The sequence below is a fragment of the Meriones unguiculatus genome, chromosome 4 (genome assembly GCF_030254825.1).
Source record: "Meriones unguiculatus strain TT.TT164.6M chromosome 4, Bangor_MerUng_6.1, whole genome shotgun sequence".
NCBI lineage: Eukaryota > Metazoa > Chordata > Mammalia > Rodentia > Muridae > Meriones > Meriones unguiculatus.
This window is the reverse complement of record NC_083352.1, coordinates 29,160,050-29,182,054: the sequence shown is the minus strand read 5'-3', so window position 1 is coordinate 29,182,054 and position 22,005 is coordinate 29,160,050. Positions and strand designations below refer to the sequence as shown.

Sequence of the window (22,005 nt, the reverse complement as noted above, 5' to 3'; positions counted from 1 at the left end):
TCATCTCATTATTAAAATTGTAATGATTATTACAAAAAAGAAATTGTAATACGAACATGGAATAGAAATTACATTTGTGAAAGAATTTGCTTTTTTCTGTCCTTAAAAGTTTTAACAAGGACATTTGATATTTCCACAGAAATGGTGAGAGCATTTCAGAATGCTTCTTTTTCAGCAGACATTTGAGAATATATATTGATACTGACTGTGAGATTTAGCTAAGAAAATCCCTGATTTAAAATATTTTTTTCAGGCCACATATCATGTTCGTATTCTAGTTATCTTATCTCCCTGAATTCCAAAGAATTCTTCCTGTCTTCTTAAAGTTGCAAACAGTTTTAGTGTCTTCTTAAGTGTCATTATTTCTAGAAAAAAATAAGCCACTCACATTCAACAACCTAAAAGACAAAGTTACATTTTCTAAATAAACTTTTCTTTACAAATCTCCGGTTTAACTTGCTTAGAATATTATCATATTACTGTATTAAAATCCCTCCTTACTATGCTTGCTTTTCTTCTCACCGTAAAGCTCTTCTTTGATGTTTGCTTTTTTTCCTCAATGAGAAAAATAAAGCAAACAAAAGCCGCTGTCATATTTAAGAGGAAACAGACTTTCTCTAGAAGCATTTTCTTTTACTACTTAAGAGTGCCATATCCTTATGATTACCTTTTAAAAGTGTAAAATGTCAATTGTCTCAGTTAAATGAGAATTATATACTAAATATAACTGTTTATCATTATAATAATATTAATTGATAATTAAATTGTCATATAAAGTTATTTATGATTAGTTGGTTTCCATTCAAGGCATGTGTGTGACACCTCTGTTTTCTCACTTGTCTCAGTGAATTAATTTTTTTCCTGAAAATTTTTAGTTCAATTAAGTGAGAAACTATTTTTCTTACGGGAACACTGAAGTATACCACTTAATAATCACTTCATAAAAATCCCTCCTTCCCTCCTTCCCTCCTCCCCATAACATATCTTCTTCTTTTCCTTTCCCTGTCTGTAGTCTCTAATTCATTCTTTCTTACTCTGTGTTTCACAGGGGGTATTTAACATTGCTGAAATCACCATGTCATAGTATCTCACTGGCTTCCTTTCTGCTTGTACAGACAGAAGTTCCGATCACATTAGTCCCTTGATTCTCCTTTTATAATGATTAAAACTTCTCATCCCAGCACTCTGCAAACATAGAGGAGCTTGAGGCAAATTCTAATTTAGCCTGATTCTGTGAGGTTCAGTTTGACTGAGAAGAGAAACCCTCTCTCCACAAATAAAATGGGCTTACAGAGGAAGACAAGAAATGCCAGTCTCAGCCTCACCTTCATGTGTACACAGGTACACCATGCCAACACACACGTGTCAGCACACGTGTATATGCTTACACCCATATGCACACACTACACAGACAAAATAAACAGTTCCCTGAATATATATATATACAACCTTTTCCCATCTGCAGAACATATCCGCATCCAAACAGTTTCTCTTTGCTTTTAATTATCCCTACTAATTATCCCTATGATAGATTTTAAAGTGCCTTATTTGGGTGTCTCTTTTTATTTTCTTTCCCGCCGATGTACCAGTTGATAAAGTACAAAATGATACAAAGCTATTTCCTGACATTTGCCTACAATTTCACCATTATCCTGTATAAAATAACAACTTTTGCTCACAATTTTGAAGCCAGGAATAAGTGGTAAATAATACATTTTTTTTTCTGTGTCATCAGATGAAATTAGTCACCAAACCTGTACATTTTTCTTTTATCACACAACTCATGCTTATCAACAGCAGTCCTGTGTTCTTAACACCTTTTAGCCCTGTGCAAGAATTCTGCCAGATATGCTGTCTTGAAACATAACACAAACCATCACAAGTCAGTGAGCTGTTTAAATAACTTTTGCATTTCTTCCCTCATAACTTTGCTTAGGAATGGCATATTTAGCTCAGCAATCATGCTGTCGCTGACAACATGTATCACTTGCTGTTTCCTCTCCAAATATCTGCAATTAGAAAACCCACACATGAGCCAGTATCAAATGTCATTATAAGAGCCATTGTCCTTCCTCCACAGTAACTTCCTGTTTAAACTCATTTTCAGGTTTTGTATATTGCCAGTTTTTTACTATGTTACCATACTTGAGACCCTCTTTTTAAGATCCCCAATAAAGCCCTGATTTAATTCTGTCTTGTCAACACTATTTTTAACTGTATTGATCTTCTCAGAGGCAATAGAACTTGTGTTTCCTCATGTTTTTTTCCTCGAATGAACCAGGTTTTCTAATACCAATTATTAATCAGTGGTTAAAACTCCTATACAAATGGAAGTGTTGGATAAGCCTTATACTCATAACAATATTATTAGAACTCCACAAACTTCTGTTAATAGTCACGTAGCCATTATCACCTCTAATTAAGAGTATGAAGGAGGTACTTAGTCATGGGTAAATAATAAATTCTTATGAGATTCAGAGGACCCACATTTTCTTTATTAGACCCTTCTTTTTTCTTACAAAACAGTGCCCTCTATTGCATCCAAAGCGTGGTGATCTTTTCTTCAGTACGTTCGTTTTGGTTTGGTTTGGTTTGGTTTAGGGTTTTGGTTTTTTTATTTGTTTGTTTGTCTTTTCGTAATTCATCATGGATTTGAGCTCAGTTTAAGCTCAGTGTTTTCTCAATTTAGCCCTAAGTAAGTTATGGCCAGATACGCATTCTCCAATTAACCTAAAAGTGAACTGTATTTCGTTGCTTGTAGGATGGTATGGGGAATCTGAGAGTCACCAAGAAGGGAATCCGACTTGAAGGTATATCTGAGTTTCTACTTCCATTGTATGTGAAAGAAATTCATTCCCGAAAGGTATGTGATATGGCTTTGGCTTACTCTAAAATAATTTAGAGAATATGCTTTCACTCGACACTGAAGCATCAAGTCTCCTTATCTCCTTCCTTTTGTATTTGATGTCTTTACCCTAAAGACTTATTTGAAGAAACTAAAAGACTCAATTGAAGAACAATAGAAAGGGTTAGCTTCAAATTGGCACATCAGAGAGCATTTAAAAGCAGCTCTCTGCTGTTTTTAGTCTATGCATTGCATTTCTCTTCTATCACTCAAAGTTACTGCTGTAGTAGCATTTGCAAAAGAGGGGTTTATAAGTTTTAAATGATTTTCGCAGGAAGCACATCTAGATTAATTATTTCAATTCAAAGTATCATACATTTTTCCCATAAATGTAAAATGCATTTTCAAGACACAACAAAAAGTTTGAATGCAGAAATTAAACACATTATTTTAACTAATGCCAGAGTATTTATCCTCTGGATAAATGGATTTGTACTGTACATATTTTATCACTTAGCAGCATGCTAAAAGAAAAAAGACTATAGCTTGGTGATTGCTCATTTTGATTTAAGAGTGCTACTTAGAAGGTAGCAATTAGTCTATATTATCAGTATATCTCCAATATATCAAAATGTTTTTGATATGTATCCATGGAAATGAGTTTAATAGGCTAGAATGAAAATATTATTTAAAAGTTTCAGAAATGAATTCTCTCCAATAAAACTTATTTTAGATTAAAATATTTCAGTGTTACCAAGATAATGTATTAGGAGAACTATACAGTAAAATAAATTTTAAATAATTTCTGTTATGATTTTTTCTCTAATATCAAAGTAGAATAAAAAATATTTATTTTAAATTTTTAATAATTAGAATATTTGTCTCAATAAATTTGTATATATAATGTATGAAGTATATAGAATATCAGCTATACTTTATTGAGTACACTTTCAATAGCACAATATTTGTTTAATATTATTTTCCAGATTTCAATCAGATATAAAACAATAGGCACATGTATTGATCACCTGATCTTGCATGGTTAAATTTTAAAAACTATTTTTTCATATTTTAGATTAGTTTTAATTTTATAAAGACAGAACCAAGAATGCTTATGTACATCAAGACATTCCATTGTGCACTCTTTTTCCAAATTTCTCCTGTGTTGGTCACCATTAAATAGTTTAGTGGAATTAAAGGAAAATTGCATATGGAAATCAGAAAACTACTCACCCTAGACAAAAGGTAAAAGTGTGACACAGAATTTTTTTTTTAAGGAAATGCAACATACTGTTAGTCCAGAGGCAGCCAAGGTGGCTTATCTATAAAGTTACCCAGGGTGGTTTGTATTGTCCATCTGGGAACACAGCCTAAAGGCGCTGAAGACCTCTGCTAGTGAGAGGCGTAAAATGTATCTTCAGAGGTGGGCGCTTTTGACAGTATAACAAAAAATCTTCTCTGAAATACACTGATGAGAATTGGTTTTTTTCTCTGGCTCAAATAGTATGGAGTACATCAACTTTGTAGCCTAAGTGTGTGAGATGGTGGCAGTTGGACATCAAATCTTTCTACCTGAACTCAGCATCACAAGCATCTTTGAAGTCTGCTATACTGCTGGAGAGCTACAATCTACCCACACCACCACCAACATGCCATTCACATCCTCATTCTTGCAACTGGTCATCTGTGTGTCTCTATATTTTGCCTGCTGGTAATTTGCAAAAGAAGTGCAGTGTGGGAAATGATGACTTCTGTGTCCAGAAATAACATAGACGGATAAGAGAATACAAGATAGACTGACTCCTTGGAAGATTTCTCTGTACATATACTACAAAAAGATAATGGGAAGTGTAGGCTTAGATTTTTCACCACACCTACTCTTCAGGGAAATATCTATTTTATAATCTGTCCTCACATTACAATTCACTTGCCCTTGAGTAGGTATAGCTATTGGTTCTGGCTTTAATGCTTATTTATTTCACTATTTAATGAAACCAGGCACACATTCTTTTTCCTCAGTTTTAATTTCCAAGTTGATAAGGGTAGGAATATATCCAAATGCTTATTTGTTAGGTTCAGAAGATACATGCAAGTCACTAGTAATACGAGAAATTGAATTTTAATTAAAAATCTTGAGATATATGAATGTAGGTATCACCTAATATATTTCTTACTTTTGTTTACTTAATATTTATTAATTATTTGTTTACTGTATGTGTACATGTAAGTGTGTGTGCATATGTGTGTGTGCATGTGTGTGTGTGTGCACATGCATGCACAGATTACCGAACTCTTGTTGCCTCACGTGGGGCTGAGAGGCTAGAACACAATGGTTCACTGTGACAGCAACTGCTTTACCTTCTAAGTCTCCTTGTCAGACCAATCTTCTCATATATTTTTATATTTATTTATACAAAATTACCAAAATCTTATCGTATTCAGGGAAGAAATCTATTAAGTTAGAAAATCACCTTAAATTTTCATAATCAGCTGAAAACTGTTGCAGCATATTTTGATCTTTGCATGTTTCTTGTCTTGACTTCAGCCTCCTGCCTCATATATATCACGTGTATACATATAATTTATTTATTTTATATTCACTTTACATCCTGAATGTACCACACCTACCTCTCCTCCTGTTTCCATGCTCCCACCTTCTTCCCTTTTCTGCCCTCCACTTCTCCTAAGAAAAGCAGAACTTCCTCCTTACCAACTCTAGCCTGATCCCTCTGTTTTTCTTTATTATTATTGTTAATTACTATTTACAATCTATTCCCTTTGTATCCCAGTTTTAACCCCCTCTTCTTTATATCTAGCCAGCAGATAGTATTTAAGATCACTTTCTGGTAGCAGGACATTGTGGCTCATGTATGTAATCCTAGCACTTAGAAGGCTGATACAAGATTGTTGGCAGGGGTTTGAGGCCAAGCTGGGTTCCCTGATGAATCCCATGCTAGCTGTCAATGAATTTAAGCTTACATGTAAAAGCAAGACTCCTTCTGGGTAGAAAGTGCAGTTATCTACAAACACATTATATTACCTAACACGTGGACTGGGTTTAATTTTCCAGGAAACTAGTCTCATCCCAATCAGCCCCCAGCTGCTACATCTCTCACAAACACACACACAGAGAGACAGTCAGACAAACACACACACATATGAGCTCACATACAAACAAATGTACATGCCCCACTACCAAACATCTTTAGGTGTTTTCTTCTAATATCAAGACACCGTTCTATCTTACTCATATTTTTAAACCAAATCTTTCCTAGTAGACCACAAAACAATGTATTTGAAAATACATAGTATAGGACATGTATGGTAGGCTCCTGTCCTGATTCCTCTCTTCAAATGTTTTTGGTGTCTATACTATTTGCTCTTCTGAATGAGAATTAAGCATTCTCCCTAGGACGGTCCTTGTCACTTAGCTTCTTTAGATCTGTGGGTTTTAATATGGTTATTCTGTATTATATGGTTAATATATGCTTATTGGTGAGTATATATCATGTGTGTCTTTCTGGTTCTGGGTGTTACCTCACTCAGGATGATCTTTTCAAGACTCATCCATTTGCCTGAGAATTTCTTGATGTCTTTGTTTTTCATAGCTGGATAGTATTTCACTGTGTAAATGTAATACCATTTGTTTTTATCCATTCTTCAGTTGAGAGGCATCTAGGTTGTTTGCAGATTCTGGCTATTACAAATAAAGCAGCTATGAACATAGCTGAGCAAATGTCCTAGTTGTGTGGTGGAATGTTTTTCGGGTATATGTCCATAAGTGGTATAGATGGGTCTTGGGTTAGAGCTGTTCCAATTTTCTGCGAATACACCAGACTGATTTCCAGAGAGGTTGTACAAGTTTCCACTCCCACCAGCAATGGAGAAATTTTATCCATTCTCCACACCCTTGCCTGTGCTGTGCCTGGAAATTTTGATCTTAGCCATTCTGATGGGTGTGAATCTCAGAGTTGTTTTGATTTGTGTTTCCCTGATGACTAAGGACAGCATTTAAGTGCTTCTCAGCCATTTGATATTACTGTTGAGAATTCTCTGCTTACCTCTGTACCCCATTTTTAATTGGGTTATTTGCTTTTGTGGTGTTTAATGACTTAAGTTCTTTATATATTTTGGATATTAACCCTTTGTCAGATGTAGAGTTGGTAAAGATCTTTTCCCAGTCTGTAAGCTGTTGTTTTGTTCTGAAGACAGTGTCCTTTTCTTTACAGAAACTTTTCAGTTTCACGAGGTCCTATTTATTAATTGTCGATCTTACAGCCTGAGCTGTTGGTGTTCTGTTCAGGAAGTTGTCTTCTGTGCCAGTGAGTTCAAGGCTCTTCCCCACTTTTTCTTCTAAAAGATTTAGTCTGTCTGGTTTTATGTTAAGGTGTTTTATTAACTTGGACCTTAGTTTTGTGCAGGGTAATAAATATGGATCTATTTGCATTTTTCTAAATGTAGACTTTCAGTTAGATCAACACTGTTGAAGATGCTATCTTTGTCCATTGTAAGGTTTTAGTTTCTTTGTAAAAAATGGGGTGGCAGTAGGTATGTGAGTTTATTTCTGGGGTTCATTTAGAGTCCATTTAACCACCAATCTGTTTATATGCCATTACCATGTAGTTTTTACAATGGTTGCTCTATAGTACAGATTGAGATCAGGATGGGAACAGGAAGAGACAAGTGAGGGAGCTACAATGTGGATATAAAGTGAATAAATTATAAAAGAAGAGTTTTTAAATAAAAAAATACATACCACATATTCTACCCTGAACATAGCCAGAATTCAATGCCTTTTACAAATTATTGCATATGAACAATACTGAGCAATATTAAACAGTTTGTAAAGTTAAATGCACAATTTTCTTCAGGTAGGAGAAGAACAAGCTCTATATGATTAGGGTAACTAAAGAAAAAGATACCTGTTAATATTCCACACATATCTTCAAGGCATTTGGCCTATCTAATATTAGGACAAAAGCTTTGAATACCATGGAATTAGGACAGTTTCATTTTTATGTAATTGATATTCAAGATGCTACTGGGATAGTTAATCAATTAAATTTGTATCATGTCAGTTTATTGAGCCTGTAACAATCTGAGGCTAACTGAACTACAACGTTATAACTTATAATTCTTTTTTTCCTAGTTGATAATATTTATTTAAATTGCTATCTCATTTGACAAGAATCTTAGAACTATGTATTATGGCAGGCTAATAATTATTCCCAAACACCTGCCATCAGGTAATTCCAACTCCAGTATAGGGACAGGAAGGCAACAAAGTCTTGAGTCATTTGGCTTCTGAGTTAAGAGTATGAGCAAGGCTCTTAAGTCCATGCACATGGGTCCATGCTGGGATTCTAACACAGTGTCTCATTGTTATTAGTTCTAAGCTTTGTGTGTTGGAGTCCTTCTAGAGCTCATACATGAAGCCATGGAAAAGGCTGTCATAGTAAGTGACTTTATAACTATTTGGAAGCGTGCTAATTTTCCTCTCTGTCTCCTTCATGGGCCACAGGAAATTTCCCTTTATACAGATTCACTCACCCTATACATACCAATCTATATCAATAATATCAGAAAAATTCTATAATTAAGTTACCATCATCATCACTATTATTATGATTTTTTGGATAAATGTTTAATATGGGGGACATTTGATTTTTTTTTGTTTTAGAATTTTTTTTAGAATTTTTTTATTAATTACACTTTACTCACTTTGTATCCCCCCCCCCGTGGTTCCCTTCCTCCTCCCGTCCCAATCCCTCTTTTCCTCCACCCTCTGTATGCATGCCCCTCCCCAAGTCCACTGGTAAGGGAGGACTTCTTTTCCTTCCTTCTGATTCTAGTCAATTAGGTCTCATCAGGAGTGGCTGCCTTGTCCTCTTCTGTGGCCTGGTAATGCTGCTTCCCCCTCAGGGAGAGGTAATTAAAGAGCAGGCCAATCAGTTCATGTCAGAAACAGTCCCTGTTTCTATCACAATGGAACCCACTTGGATACTGAACTGCCATGGGCTACATCAGAAGGAGAAAAGAGGGAACAAGTCAGGAGCCTGATACAGAGGACCTCTGAAAAGCTCTGCCCTGCAGACTATCAATGTAGATGCTGAGACTTATGGGCAACCTTTGGGCAGAGTGCAGGGAATCTTAGGAAAGAAGTGGGAAACAGTAAGATCTGGAGAGGACAGGAACTCCAAAAGGAGAGCAACAGAACCAAGAAATATGAGCACAGGGGTCTTTCATGAGACTGTTATTCCAACCAAGGACTAAACATGGAGATAACCTAAGACCCCTGCACAGATGTTTTAGAACTGTTTTATTTTTTATATTAATTACAGTTTATTCACTTTGTATCCCAGCTGTAGCCCCCTCTCTCATTCCCTTCCAAACCCACTCTTCCTCCCTCAGTTCTTCCCATGTCCCTCTCCAAGTCCACTGATGGGGGAGGTCTTCCTCCCATTCCATCGGACCCTAGCTTATCAGGTCTCATCAGGACTGGCTGCATTGTCTTCCAAAAACCTGGAAAGGACAGGAGTTCCACATGGAGAGGAACAGTACCAAAATATATGGGCACAGGGGTCTATTCTGAGACTGATACTCCAACCAAGGACAATTCGTAGACCCCCTGCTCAGATGTAACCTAGACCCTCTGCACAGATGTAGCCCATGGCAACTTAGTATCCAAATGAATACTCTAGTGTTGGGAACAAGGACTGTCTCTGACATGAACTCAGTGCTTGGCTCTTTGATATTCTTGATTTTGTTGGTTTGTTTAATTCAAATTTCAAATATAAATCATTCCAGTATCTTTACATTGGAATAAAAAAAAAGGTAAGAACACCCTAACATCAATTATCATCATCAACGTGCCATAATTATATTTCTGCAAAAAAATGAAATGATAAAGAAAACATATATGTAAAAACAATCATGCATATGGCATTTTAAATTAATATGGCATTTAACAGAAAAATACAAAGTCAATTGAAAAATTGCTATCTCAGATATAGCTTTTGTATAATAGCATTTTGAAACCTGCCTTTATGGTTAAGAATTAATGATTATAAAGATGATTAAAAAGCTGGATGCATTAGCCTCATGATTAATGTCACACAGCATTTGTTAGCTCCCTGCAGTGTAAATTGGGATGATTGCCTCCTCTCAAATCTGTTCTCCCTCCCCACTTAAAGTTCTTTTATGACGATACCATTTTAACTTTGTCATTGTCAATAATATTTACCCTCTGCTTGGCTGCTTTACTCCCTGGACACTCCGACCTTGATTCTGTCCATAGATGGCAGCACAGCCTTCACTAGTTTTTTTCTTTGCTGTAGACAATCATATGGGCATTCAGTATTCTGATGACTCCTTGCTTATTCTAAGTCATTGTTAGTTAATTTGCTTGTGTGTTAATTACTGAAATATCTAGCCTGTCTGATTGCTGACTTTGGTGTTTTTCTCGGGATATCAATAATGATACTTTCCTTTTCTTTATACTTCTGAATATTTGTGTAGTTAATCTTAGCATTGACTGCTGCTATAAGCTGTTGAAAACACAATGATGTTTTTCTCTGTTGATGACGTAATGTTTTGTCTGGATATCTGAGAAATATGTTAATTCACTTTTTCCAATTCAGGTAAATTTGTACTCTTGTGTTACTTAATAGCTTTTGTTTTGTGTGCTGGTTGGTGATTGGTCAGTGTGACAGGAAGTGCCACTATTCTTCCCAGAGATACTCTAGCCTTATCCTTCCAGTAGCTAGCTGATCATGCAAGTAACGGAGGGCTCTGCTTAGCTGCTTGCTTTCAGTCGTACTTACTGAGTTCCTCCGTTTAGAGGAAACAATCACCCTTACATCACCATATCTCTGCTTGTTTAAATGCTTTTATACTATTTTTCTAACAGTAGTTGTCATCCGGATCGCCTCTTCTCCTCTGGAAAATTGCTTTTGACATGTGAATTTTGCCCTTGCTTTCAATATTTTTTATGTGTGTGTGTGTGTGTGTGTGAGTATGCAGTGATTTTTAGTAAGTCAGTAATCTTTTTGATATTAAAATTCGCTTTAATATAATTGTTCTATGGGATTATTCACTACATAAAATTTAGGTAAACTTTGGATTGCTAATAAATGTTAAAACAGATCATTTAGAGCTTGAGAGATGGCTCAGCAGTTAAGAGCAAGCACTGGCTGTTCTCCCGAAGGTCCTGAGTTCAATTCCCAGAAACCACATGGTGGCTCACAACTGTCTCTAATGAGATCTGATGAGCTCTACTGGCTTGCAGGCAGGATACTGTAAAAATAATAAATCTTTAAAACAAAACATTTAGCACTTACTATTTGAATATTCTGAAGGGTTATATTTAAAGTGAAACAAAGCAAGCTGTTTTTAAATTGGGCTACAGTGACTGAGCAGAAACAAATTAGGACTAGTGTGCTCTGTCTTCTGAGGGTCTGATGAGTCCCTGACTCTTCATCCAGGACATGGACGAAGTTATTCTGTGGTTCCTGCTGGCTGTACATTTTTCAAGAATTTAGCCTGTGTAACACTCAGAAAGCAGTAGACAAATTATCTCAGAAGCCTTTGCTTCCTATCCCTTTTTCACCATACAGATTCTGGTTATTAGACCTATGGTGAATACACAAACTTCTGAAAGTATTAAAAATCCATCTGGCTTAACTTGTTAAGTAGTGTATGAGAGAGAGATTTGGAACTTTGTTGAGTTCCAGTGTACAGTCTTAAGTGGATTTGTCTTCCTTCTCTCTCTCGTTTTACTCTTCCCCCTTGTAATACTTTCTTCCCTTCCTTTGTTCTTCATTCCATCTAAACCTCCCGTTTTATGAACCGCCAATGAATCTCAACACCATAATCCAAATACTTCATTTCTGTCATTGATACTTTATTTCCTTCCTCATGATTCTCTTCTGTTGAGCTATTTATGAAGATCCACACTACAGATTTAAGAGGTGTACTTAAAACTAGAAGACATGGTTGTTCATTATCTGTGGCTAGAAAACATTTTGCCAATTATGCATTATTTTTCTTCTGGATGAACTTACTCATCAACCATCAAATTTCATTAAAATTCCTGCTGGGAACATAATGATAGCTACACTTAATTTTATGAAAATGTCATCTTCATATTGTGGTGTCTTCTCAGCTGGGAATGTGGCTTCTCTCAGTGTTCCCAGTAGTTCCTGGGCATTGCTCAGAAACTTTTCTTACTAACAGTATTACAAATCTCTTTGTAATCATTTCATGAACCTTACTAGCTATGTAAATTACTTTAGTCACTTAATTATTCCAACTAGCTGGATGAGTGAATTTTCCACCCCGTTTTCTCTTCAATCTTTCTGCATGTATAGAAAAAAATTATAATTTTAATTTGGTATTAAAAAAAACTTTTAAAAATAATAGTTTTGCCCTCAACAGAGTGCAGGGAATCATATGAAAAAAGGGGAGTTAGTATGATATGGAAAGCATAGGAGCTCTACAAGGACAAAATATATCTGGTCACAGGGTCTTTTCTGAGACTGACACTCAACCAAGGACCATCTATGGATATAACCTAGAACTTCTGCTCGGATGTGGCCTGAGGTAGCTAAGTAACCAAGTAGTTTCCCAAAGTAAGGGGAACAAGGACTATTTCTAACAGGATCTCAAGGGCAGGCTCTTTGACCTCCCCCCTCCCTTGCCCAGGGGAGGAGCAGTCCTGTTAGGCCAAAGAGGAGGACTTTGCAGCCAGCCCTGAAGATACCTGATAAAACAGGGTCAAATGAAAGGGGAGGAGGTCCTCCCCTATCAGTGGACTTGGAAAGGGGCAGGGAGGAGACCAGGGAGGGAGTGTGGGGTTGGGGAGGGAATGAGGGAGCGGGATACAGCTGGGACACAGAGTTAACAAAATGTAACTAATAAGAAAAATAAAATTAAAAAAATAATAATGGTTTTAATTGAAATAGAATTATATCATATCCCCCTTTCTTTTCACCCCCCAACTCTTTCAAGGTACTCTTTTTCAAAAGCCTCCCATGACATCACTCTCAAGGTGACATCTGTTTTTCTCACTGTATTGTTACATGAACACATATATGTGCAAACATGTGTGCACATATATATACATATATATACATATACATATATAAACATATGTATACATATATATATAGAGAGAGAGAGAGTCAGTCTGTTTTTGTTGCCTGTGTGTATATTGTTTCATGGCTAACCACTTTGCATTTGCCGATCAATAAGGGTGCTCACCTCGCAGCAACCAATAGTTGCCTCTAGCTGCTTGTCTAAGGATGGAAATCATCAATAATTATCCCATTCCACACTGACATGTTTTTAATATTACAAGTCTTCTTATACATTTTTGTTTATATAGTAGATCAAATAATTTTTTGTCTTATTGTGTGGATCATTTTTGGTTATGATATCCAACTTTGAGCATTCTTTAGAGCTCTGAGTTCTAATTCCTGTTTGTGATTCAGCTTCATGCCTTGCAATCATAACTATTTCACCATGTACAAAATGAAGTTCATAATAGCCCATAATACTTTAATACTACAGTTTTGTGGTTATTATGTGAAGCAAAAGCTTAAAATTAACTTTACCGTGATGCTCAATCCAATAGTTATTCTCAAATTTATAGAAAGAAACTCATGCTGGATGCTGTGTGCATTTTGGGTACTTCAGTGAATAATTTGTCATCAAATCAATTAACAAAGAGTCATGTTTAAAAGTACAGTTTGATCTAGTGGAAAATTATATTTATGATAAAAGAGATGTTTAAATGTAATAGCACAACTGTTTATAGAGAAGATTTGAGAACCTGTAACAGATTAAAATGAAGAAATTATTATTTGGGGGCTGTTTTGTTTGATATATAAACAGTTAATTTAATGATTCTGGATTTTATGTTAGAGAGGAATATAAACATCTATTTATTGTTCATGTTCATATAAAGTCATGTACACATGAGAGTAGGAATAATTGCATAGATTATTAAACATTCAATAGAAATCATAAATGAATACAAGTAGAAAATGTAAAAAGTGGCACTTGCGGTGTTGAAGGGCTTGGGAAAAAAATAAAAGAAGGGCCAACTAAGAAGAAATGCATGAAAGATGAAAAGAAAGCAAGGATGTAGTGTTCCTTGAAGCAGAGAATGGATGCTATCTTCAAGGGAACTAGCAAAAAGCTGCTTTCAACCAGTTGAGCATCAAGACTGAAAATTCATCTCTGCTCTCATTTTGACCAAATTTCAGTCATTAGTAAATATTCATATGTTGCTTTTCACATATTAGATTTCAAGCAAGTTGATGCATATCAATTTCCTTAATATTTGGAATAAATATCATGGAAGTCATCAAAACTATATTAATTGTGAAGCATTATTTTGTAATTCAAATAGGCTTTTTCTTCAAAGGAGTAAAGTTCTCACTAAAATTCCAAATAAACTTACAAATAATTGCTTTGAGTGTTTTCATATGTTGGTATTACTGGTTTTTTTTTTTGTTTTTGTTTTTGTTTTTTTGCCTATATACATCTTACATTGGCCACATTATTAAATTTTATTTTATTATTTTATTGCTATTTTGGTATCATTAAGAGATCCTACTTTTATTTTTCTTATGACTTAAATCAGTGTAATGACATAATATTTCTTGATGATAAAAGTACAGCTGAATTTCCCCAAAAGGAATTAGTGATTTTTTTTTTTTTAGGCAAGTCTGAATAATTCGAAACTTTCCAGAAAGACAATAAGAAATATCCAGCGTCCACATGGTCATTTTTGTGAGTTTTGTTTCTAATAAAGTTTCTGTCTTAAGCAGACATCCGTCAACCCCAATTTAATCTTCATACTTTTCCTCATTTATTCATTCAAATACTTTACTACAAATAATTTTCCTCCTGTTTTTGTTAATGCAAACTTTTATTTTTGGTCCATTAGAGCTTTTAGAAAGAAAAGCATAGATAATATAATTGCTATTTGCAGACGAGTTGCCAGACAGAAATTTTAAGTGATGCATCTAAAACTCTTGATTTCAGCGTGAGCTAGGACTCAAGACACAATCATCATTTCTTTTATGTAAATACCTGTATTCTGTATGATAGCACTAGGAACAGAAATTTACTTTTTAAATTTTTTAAAGTATATGTGTACATTTGTGAATTTAACTTAGTAAAATGAGTTTTATTCTTCAATTTAAAAATAGATGGAATCTCTATTTTTGTTAGCATGCTTTTTTAAAGAGACTTAGAATGTGATTTGATGGTTTTGAAATGCATTTATTGGGGATGCTAAATCTTTACTGCTCTTCTAAAATAAACAATACAAATGTTAGGAGCACTGGATTTGTAATCATAACACATATGGTATATGTGGCCTATGGTTTACAAGACATTTTTCTTGGTAATACTAAAAATTTCTGAATTTGTGAGATTATATCCTTCTAAAATTCATATTGCTAAAGTAGGTGTTGCATTGATTGCTGTATGAAGTTCCATATTCCATATTCTGGTTGAATGCTACTTTAAAATAAACACCAGTCAAATTAAGATTTGGGCCCACTGAATTTTCTCTATAATCTTTACATAGAAGGCATCTCAAACTAGGATGCATTCTTATAATACACTATTGTTCACGTCTCAGTACTCGCTCTGCTAAATATTAAGATTTTTCATATAGTAACAGAGCATAGCATTCCCAAATTGTCATCAACTATAAAACTCCATACCCATCAACAAACTTGTATATCTTGATTTTATTTTATTTTCTGTTTCAGACAGTATTGTTGTGCTATAAAATAGTTTCTATCTGCAAATAATGACAATTGTATTTGTTTCAATATTAAAATTGAATAGCTTCAGTCTTCTATTAATACAGTAAAAATTAACTCAAAATTTAAAATTGTACACCAAGTGAGTGAACATTTATTAAATGTTTTGGCTACCTTCAATAAGGAATGAATATAAAGCCTCACAAGAAAAATGAATTGTCATGATTATGGCACATAGCAAAATTTGTAACACACAATTTCTTTCTAAAATTAAATTACCATAGCATTAATATGTAACTTATAATTTATTTGTCATTAATCTTGAGTAAAACCATTCTTGAAAATATAGTAGAATATTTGTATCATAAATTTAAAAATATTATTTATATAATTTCAATATTTCTCCCATTTCTTTTTTCCCTCTCAGTCCTCTCACTTGCTGTTTTTCAAATTAATGGTTTCTTTCATGAATTTTTATTGCATACTTACATGTATATGAATATAAATTCCAAAATGTAACCTGTTCGATCTGCACGATGTTACTTTCATGCATATTTTTCAAGGTTGACAATTTCATACTGGGTAACCAAGTGGTGTGCTCTTTCCAAGAAAGACTGTTTCTTTCCTTCTCAACATTCCTTGTGTACCTGGAGGTCTTTCTGTAGCGCTGAGGCCTTTGGGCTTTTCCAGTACACTTTGACCTGACCATTGATGTTGCCCGTGTTTAGCTCTTGTGTGAGAAGTAATGTTCGTGAGACATGATGCTCATAGTTTCTGACATTACCAGGAGAATCAACTTCACAGAAAACTACCGGATCTTCTGGCTATTACAATCCTTCCAACCCTTTTCACATAATGTTCCCTGACCATTAGATGCAGGAGTGTTTTATGGATGTACCCTTTGGGACTAGAAGGTGTTTTTGTTTTGTTTTTATTTTGTCTTTTTTTTTTTTTCAGAAAAGTTCTAGGCATAATCTTAGAAAAAATGTAATGTTTATAAACCTGTAGAACTGACTTTATTCAACCTAAAAGTTTATTCATTTAAGAGAATTATTTTTTTTGTCCAACCTACAAGATTATTAAGCAATTTGAATTATAGCACTTAGGCCTAAAATTAGTCTCTAGTGTTTTTTAATTTACTAAAACAATGTAATCGATAATGAAATGACCATGAAAGCATGCTCTTTCAATTTTAGAATGAAATATAATCTTGACTAATGCTTTGCTATTTGCTGTAACTTGGCTATCCATTATTTTCACTGACATACAGGAGACAGGTTATAACACAACTGAATCCTTTCTGGGTTATTTATTGTAGCAAAATTGTATATTTGTAGTAAAGTATTTTTGTTTGGCACTTTCATGACTCTATTTTACTTCTTAAAATAATGTTGTTTTTCCTTTATGAGTTTATGAGGTATCATATAATCAGAAAAAGATTCAGCTTGTGTGTATTATCCTAGGTGTATATGTGGATTATATTGGTTTTATTTTTTGTTGTTCTTTTTAAAAATTTTTTCTGAAGCAGAAACCATGAAAGAACATTCCTCTCATGGCTTGCTCAGATTGTTCTCTTTCTTTTTACTTTTATTAATATTTTATTTAACTGCATTTCTCCCTTTCCTTTATGCTCTCCAAAATCTCCCTCATATGCCCTCTTGCTTTCTTTCAAATTCATAGCCTCATTTTTCATTCATTACTGTTCTATGCATACATATTTATGTATATTGATATAGATTCCTAAATATAACTCACTATTCTCAATAATATTACCCCTAACTTTTCAGGACTGAAACATGTATTTGATAACCAACTTGGTGTGTTCTTTCCTGAGGAAGACTCTATCTCTTGCCCCTAACATTCCTTGGCAGCCTGTAGTGTTGGTCTAGTGTTGGGGCCTCCTGAGCTTTCCCTCACCTTCTTCAGGATATCCACTTTTGATGTTTTTGTTCAGTTTTTTTCATGTTTGGTCAGTCATGTTGGTGAGACTTTATGTGTGTAGCTTCTGACTTTGCTAGGTGATATAATCTCACAGCAAACCCCCTGAACTTTTTCCCTTATAGTCTTCACCTTCTCTCTTCCTCACTGTTCCTTGAGCCTTAGATATGGGAGTATTTTATAGTTGTATTCACTGGCACTGCACTCTGTAATTCTCCAGTTAGGGACAATGTGCCATTGTCTCTGTCTGTGGCAAGAAGTTTCCTTGATGAGGGGTGAGGACCAAACTTATCTGTGGGCATAAGAACAAATGTTTAAAATGTGATTAGAGATTATATTAGTTTACTAGAGTGGTGCCTGCAGATTCTCCTCCAATTTCATGCCTTAGTTTGTCCTGGGTAGTTGGCTAGGCTCCTGGTACCAGTTTGCTTGTTATTACACTTTATATCATTTTCTAAGAAACATTTTTGTGATGTGATTGATAATTAACACAGCATACTCTATTTAAGTTCTTTATTTTTCCATTTTCTTTTCTGGGAACTTTTATTTTTGTATTATTATTCCTCTATTCAATAATTTATTTCTGTACTCCCAAACTTTCTCTTTACTATCATTAATGTAAAAACATTTTAACTGTTTATAGAACGTTCTGCAGTAATGTAAAATTGTAAGTTATACATTTGTATATATATGCATGTAATCCTTAACTTTTGATGATTTCTGAGATTTATTTTAAAAAATTATGAATTACTCACTATGAATTACTGGCTGATTTGGTATTCATTATGTAGAGGAGACCGGCCTCAAAAGCATGGAGATACACCTGCCTCTGCCTTTCACGTACTGGAATTAAAGTCATTTTACTTTAATTTGAATTAAATAATCAGAATCTTCTGATTATATGAAGTAAAATTCTGAGGTATAACTTTTTAAACCTGTCAGTTCAAGAGTATACCTCAGGTTATACCTCAGGGATAGATTCTGAGGTATAACTTTTTAAACCTGTCAGTTCAAGAGTATTTTTCAGTTCAAAATAACTTCCCTTTCTTGTAATTCACGTTTTGGCTTCTCTCAGTACAAATAATATTTGGTTTGGCTCTTCATCTTTCAACTTGATCCTTTTATATTCTTGTCACATTTCATGGTTATTTTTCTTTCATTTCTTCTTTATCACTTTTTATTCGTAGTACATTAATCGACAGCCTATCACATTGGCAGTCATTCTTGTTTTTTTCAATTGGTCAAATTATGCAATCTAAATGCACCCGCATGTACCCTGAGTTAACATTTTATAAGCTCATAAATGTTATTAAGACCTCATTCTTTTTCAAATGTTACACACTATTACATGCATGTCTCCATTATATGTATTCAAACCACAAATGTCATTATCAATTGAAGTTAAGCCATTTAATATCTCTTAAAAATATGGAAGAATATTAAATATTTCCTCAATGTTTACTGTCCAATGTACATTTATCTTTCATATATTTAAGAATATTCCTTTGTTATCTTTAATCTGTAGGGAAAAAACACTTTCTTCACTATTTCTAATATTAAAATTCAATTACTTAATGTTTTCCCTTGGTTAGATCATAAATTTCTGTTGAATTTCCTTAAAATTTTAATATTATTTCTGTACATAGGATGCAAAGATGATGAAATTTCATTAATTTATTATATTTCTTCCAGTATGTTGAGGTGAGCTTATTGTTTGTTTGTCTCCTTGTTCGGATTATTTTGTTGACAAGAAATTAACTTCCTGCCAGAATACACTGATATTAGCTTCAAGATTGTCTTGGGTCAATCTCATGGTTAGTGTAGCCCTCCAGATATACTTGCCATTTTGTCAACTCAGCCCTAATTAGTGTGCTTTCATTAATTTTCCTCTGAACTTTCAGAATCTTCCAGTAACATGTGACCTCAGCTCCTAATTCCGTGGTTCCTTTTTCTTCACAGCCATTCCAGACAACAGTCTCTGTGTAATGTTGCTGTACATTTGTGGACCCAGACTCTGTAATTGTTGCAAAATTTTGGAGTTCTCCCTGCGAAGCTCCTTCCATTGATTAACTCTCTTCCCAAATTCTCGACCAATTCACAGCATTGGATTCCCTTCCGTTCAGTTCCCTAACTCTGCCTCTTGCCAGAGCCTAACAATTAAAATTTACAAAGTGCATAAGACAGAAAGTCTTCATAACATACAGTTCACCTGATCACATTCTCCATCAACATGATGCAAATACATGCTTTCCCATTCCAGTTACTAAAACAGGTTATTTAATATATTTACCCTGTTATAGAGGTGGAAATGCACACTATTTACTCACCGATAACAATAAACCATGTATCCTCCTCTTACCTATCGCATTTTTTAATACACTAAATTAATGCATCTTCTCAGCAACACTACGCAGTAGATGCTGATGTACTGCGAGGTAATTCAGAGCTCAGGAATGCTAAGAAACTTACTCTGTGCAGCTAGTAGGATGTCCAATTCTAACAGCCATTCTGGCTAACTCTCCATCCTCATAAAATATTTCTCCTTTGCAAAACATCCCAGGGAACTGCAGGATCAGAATTAAGGAGGATGTCTCCATCAAATGCTTATTAATTTTAAATCCTATAAAGCAATTGAGAGATTATGTTAAAATAATGTGGACAGACTCTTAGTTGTAAGTTATATACTTCGCTGATGCTCACATACCACTACTTTTATATATGGCAACTCCAACACCATTGCCAAAATATTGTATATTGGGACCATATGACAAAAGTACCTTTTGCAATTCCTTAAGCTTGACACATTCACACACATAATTCAGTTGCTGTGAGGCATTCCACTGCAATACTGCACTATACTTTCATAGGAAATTTAAAAGAGATTTTTTGAAAATGATTTTCATATAGCATAGAAGATGAATAGTTTTTGAGTGAATGAACTTTTCCTTCTTACTTAAGTAAATATTTAAGAAGGGTTATTTAGGAAATGGCATTTTTTTTAAAATCATCTAAATTATTGACTTTTGTCTCTGTGTATTTTTCAGTCTCAATTATACTTAAGAGTTTTAGCTGCTGCGACATGTTGGAAACTTCCAATAATCTAGGTATTATTATTGTTGTTATTAGCATTTTAAAGGTCACGCAGTAGAAGTTCCTTGAAGCTTAACTGGAATTGCTTCAAATATCTAACCAAATGTCTGATAATGATTTTATATGCTTATTAACCATCTGTACATATTACAGGCTCATGGACATTTGTACATTATCATTTAGAGTACTCATTAAATCGAATTTTGTTTTCTTGTTAAGTTTGTATATTAGCGTATGTCCTTGGTAAATAAAAATTGTCATTTTACTGGGATTTGTCTATTATTGGTTTTTGTCTTATTAAACAGCTTGCTTTTCTCTTACTAAATCCTACAAAGAAAGGAGAGACAAATATTTTTAAATACAATTTAATAATATTTTAAAAATTCTATTTTATAATATATAGCATCAGTGCTATTATTATTCTTTTTTAATTTTTGTTTTATTTTTGTTAATTGCAGTTTATTTACTTTGTATCCCAGCTGTAGCCCCCTCGCCAATCACCTCCCAACCCCATCCTCCCAACCTCTTCTTCTCCTATGTCCCTCCTCTAGTCCAATGCTAAGGGAGGTCCTCCTCCCCTTTCATCTGACCCTAGTCTAGCAGGTCTCATGAGGACTGGCTTCTTTGTCTTCCTCTGTAGAATGGTAAGGCTGTCCCCCATTAGATAGATTATCAAAGAGCCAGCCCATGATTTCAGGTCCCAGATTGTCCCTATTCCTATTATTAGGGAACCCTCTTGGACACTGAACTGCCATGGGCTACTTCTGTGTAGGGGTTCAATGTTATCTCTATGCATGGTCTTTGTTTGGAGTATCAGTCTCAGAAAAGACCCCTGTGCCCAGATTTTTTGTTCTGTTGCTCTCCTTGTGGAGCTCTTGTTCCATCCAATTCTCTCTATATCCTCCTTCTTTCCTAAGATTCCCTGCACTATGACCAAAGTTTGGCTATGAATCTCAGCAGATGTTTTGATACCCTGCTGAGTACAGTCTTACAGAGGCCCTCTGTGATAGGTTCCTGTCCTGTTCTCTGTTTTCCCTATCTTCCAAAGTCCATCTCATTTGCCTTTCTAAATTAAAATTGAACATCTTTCTCGGTCCTCCTTGGTCAGCTTCCTTAGATGTACATATTTTAGTATTCTTATTCTATATTTTATGTCTAATATCCACTTATGAGTGAGTGTATATCTTGTATGCCTTTCTGCTTCTGGAATACCTCACTCAGGATGATCTTTTCCAGTTCCTACCATTTCCCTGAAAATTTCATGATTTCCTTGTTTTTAATTACTGAGTAGTATTCCATTGTGTAAATGTACAATTTCTGTATCCATTCCTCAACTGAGGGACATCGGGG

General features: G+C 34.6%; 1 protein-coding gene across 1 annotated transcript in view; it reads left to right on the top strand.

Annotated features, from left to right (window-relative positions):
* The window catches only part of Sgcz (sarcoglycan zeta), a 1,178,138-nt gene that overhangs the window by 962,021 nt on the left and 194,112 nt on the right, over positions 1–22,005 (top strand). Inside the window, exon 3 of the mRNA XM_060381620.1 lies at positions 2,762–2,863. Within this exon, the coding sequence (XP_060237603.1) occupies positions 2,762–2,863 (102 nt within the window). The remainder of the gene's footprint in view (positions 1–2,761; positions 2,864–22,005) is intronic.